Source organism: Gekko japonicus, unplaced genomic scaffold (assembly GCF_001447785.1).
Source record: "Gekko japonicus isolate JY-2015 unplaced genomic scaffold, Gekko_japonicus_V1.1 scaffold2242, whole genome shotgun sequence".
NCBI lineage: Eukaryota > Metazoa > Chordata > Lepidosauria > Squamata > Gekkonidae > Gekko > Gekko japonicus.
In genome coordinates this window covers 64,279-67,075 of record NW_015175430.1, presented here as the reverse complement: position 1 = coordinate 67,075, position 2,797 = coordinate 64,279, and the positions used below count along the sequence as shown (strand labels likewise).

Below are 2,797 nucleotides of genomic sequence, written 5' to 3'. Positions count from 1 at the left end.
AGCTCTGAAAGAACTTATGACTGACCCAAGATCACACCAGCAGCTGCATGTGGAGGAGTGGGGAATCAAACCCGGTTCTCCCAGATTAGAGTCCGCGCTCTTAACCACTACACCAAACTGGTTCTCCAAATAATCAGTAACAGTAATATTAACAAGAGAAGTGGGGGGGGGAGGTTTCCACTTGTGGGGAAAGGAGAGGAGAGGAGGGATAGAGATAAGGTGCAAGCATTCTCAAGACCAGCTCCCACTTTTCAAAACATTACTTCTGCACCTGGCACAGGTGCTTAAAAATAGGAAGCGGCTAAAAATGCTGGTCTTCATGTCTATGACAGTACTTGACGGGTGGGGGGGGGACAGTATACTGATAGTTTGACGTCAGCCCTCAAGTCCTGTCGATGAGAATTGGAGAATCTGATTATGAACATGGCTTTAAAATGTACTTGAATTGTAAATGTCAGAACTCTGAATCTCATGACTATTAAACTAATCTCTGAATCTCATGACTATTAAACTAATCTCTGAATCTCATGACTATTAAACTAACTCATGACTATTAAACAGAAATGATTTGGTGAGTAACGACTGACTCAATCCCTGCTTTCATTTATATGCATGGTAATGACTTCCGAGACATCTTTATTAGGTCATCTATCCCTCCCTGTCCCCATTAGGCTGCGAAGTAAAAAGGAAGTGAATACATGCCCTGACAACTAGAGACTCCGCATATTGATGAGATGCCCGTGTGCACATCGTACAGACGCAGAAGTGCCAAAAAGGAAGGGATAATACGTGTCGACTGCCATTCGGAGCTTGTGAATTTAGCACAAGCAGGCAAGCCCAGCCAGGCAAGTTTACATCACAGTTATTATGAACTAATGCAAATCAATTGCATCATCATTTTTAACAGGGCTGGTCTCCAAACGTAATTCATTTTCTAATTATTGCTTGCTACACAAAGGCTCAGATGATGGCTCTGGGGTGCACAGCATTGCAGCAATACCTTTTCAGGGTCTAAAGACATCAAACGAATGTTAAAGAACTATTATACATTACCACTATAACCAGGGCTTTTTTTCTGTAGAAAAAGCCCAGCAGGAACTCATTAGCATAATAGGCCACACCCAACAGCAGAAACTCATTAGCATATTAGGCTACACCCCTGACAGCACAGCTCTTTAGCACATTAGGCCACACCCCCATGCCTTCCCTTGGCTTGCCCGGGCAAGCCCCCCCTTGAAGGGAAGGGAAGGCTGGGGAAGGCACGGGGACCCCGTCCGCCATGGAGTCGCTGGGGGGGGGTCGCTCTCCAGGCCTTCCCTCTGTAGCCACGCACACAGAGGTTTGGCTGTAGCAGGCGTGGCAAACTCTGAAGCCAGCCGGTACTCCGTTCCTCTGTGTTCCTGCCCAAAAATATCCCTGACTATAACCCTAGGCTGTGTAGCTATGCTCAGAACTGATTATTGCTCCTGCAGATACAAAATCAGTTTCTTTTTCTACAGTGCTCTCAAAGATTCTTTAACAACAGACGTAACTAGGAAGCCAACTAGAAGAACAGAGTAAAACCAGTTTTTAAAAAGTACCTCTTAATAGTATGCTTATAATGCAAAAACTGGACATTTAAAAAAAAATCCCTCTATGTTGTAAGGTGAAATCATTCCAAATGTAAGATTTCAAGCAATAAACAGTAGCAGCCTCCAACTCACTGACTCACCAGAACAATGAAGCCCATCTTCAGCATATCCCATGAAACACTGGCAAATGTAGCTGCCTTCAGTATTGACACATTTTGACACACTTCGATCACAGTGGTCCAGGTTAAAAGTACACTCATCAACATCTGCAAGAGAAACAGTGTTGAAAACTGGAAAAGATATGGGTGAGATATTTTGATAGAACGAAATGGGGGGAAAGCACTGTGAGAACCAGTGGGGTGTAGTGGTGAGCAGAGTTCCCTCTAAGTTGCACTAGGGGGCTCTGGCACACAAAAGTTTGGCTCCAGCTAAGGGATTTTAAGCTTCTGCTCACACTAAGGCATTTTTCACTCCACTGGAAACAATGGAGGATGGGGGCACCTCCTTCTGGGGTCCACAGAATTAGATTCCTGGTCCAATCTTTTTGAAACTTGGAGGGGTTGAGATGAACCAGCAGGTATGCTGCAAATTTGACACATCTGCCTCAAAAAAACAGCCCTCCAGAGCTGCAGATACCCCTGGATTGATTCTCCATTATAGCCTACTAGCAGTAAAGCTTGTTGTAAAAGCAATACAATGAGCTCTAGAAAGATGTGATGTGTAATGAATGCATAGGCTGGAAGCAGGTTAAGTACATATTAGAAGTTCGTAATAGAAATGCACAAATGTTGAAGTAAAGTCTCACATACCTTATGTTACACAATAACTGGTGTCCAAGGTCACACAATCTGTGACTGTATTTGTGCTTTGCAGCATGCCTCAGGTTTTTGGCTTCCTGTTTTCTGTTTGTCTGGTCCCATCCTCTCACTGTGCTTGTGTATGTATCCACTGGCTTTTTTATGATAACTTGGGCTGGTGGTCCCCCCTCCCCCCGCTGCCGCCTCTGCTACACTGACAGCTGTTTACTTCTCTTTTTTTCTGTTCTGGAAAGTGTTGCCTCAGCAAACTTGGCTTGGAGGCTAGACAGTGGGTTTTGTCCCGAGGGAATCAATCATCGTCTGGTGAGGAGACCAAAGACAGTAGCTGTGTTCACCAGAGTGAAGCAACCATCTTCTGAGGAAACTTTTGGTGGGCGCCACTTCTGTGGGTGGGACTCAGGCAACGCA

At 44.9% G+C, this 2,797-nt stretch overlaps 1 protein-coding gene across 1 annotated transcript in view; it reads right to left on the bottom strand.

Annotated features, from left to right (window-relative positions):
- The window catches only part of EGF (epidermal growth factor), a 78,932-nt gene that overhangs the window by 17,166 nt on the left and 58,969 nt on the right, over positions 1–2,797 (bottom strand). The window contains exon 16 of the mRNA XM_015425830.1: positions 1,712–1,837. Coding sequence (XP_015281316.1) covers positions 1,712–1,837 — 126 coding nt within the window. The remainder of the gene's footprint in view (positions 1–1,711; positions 1,838–2,797) is intronic.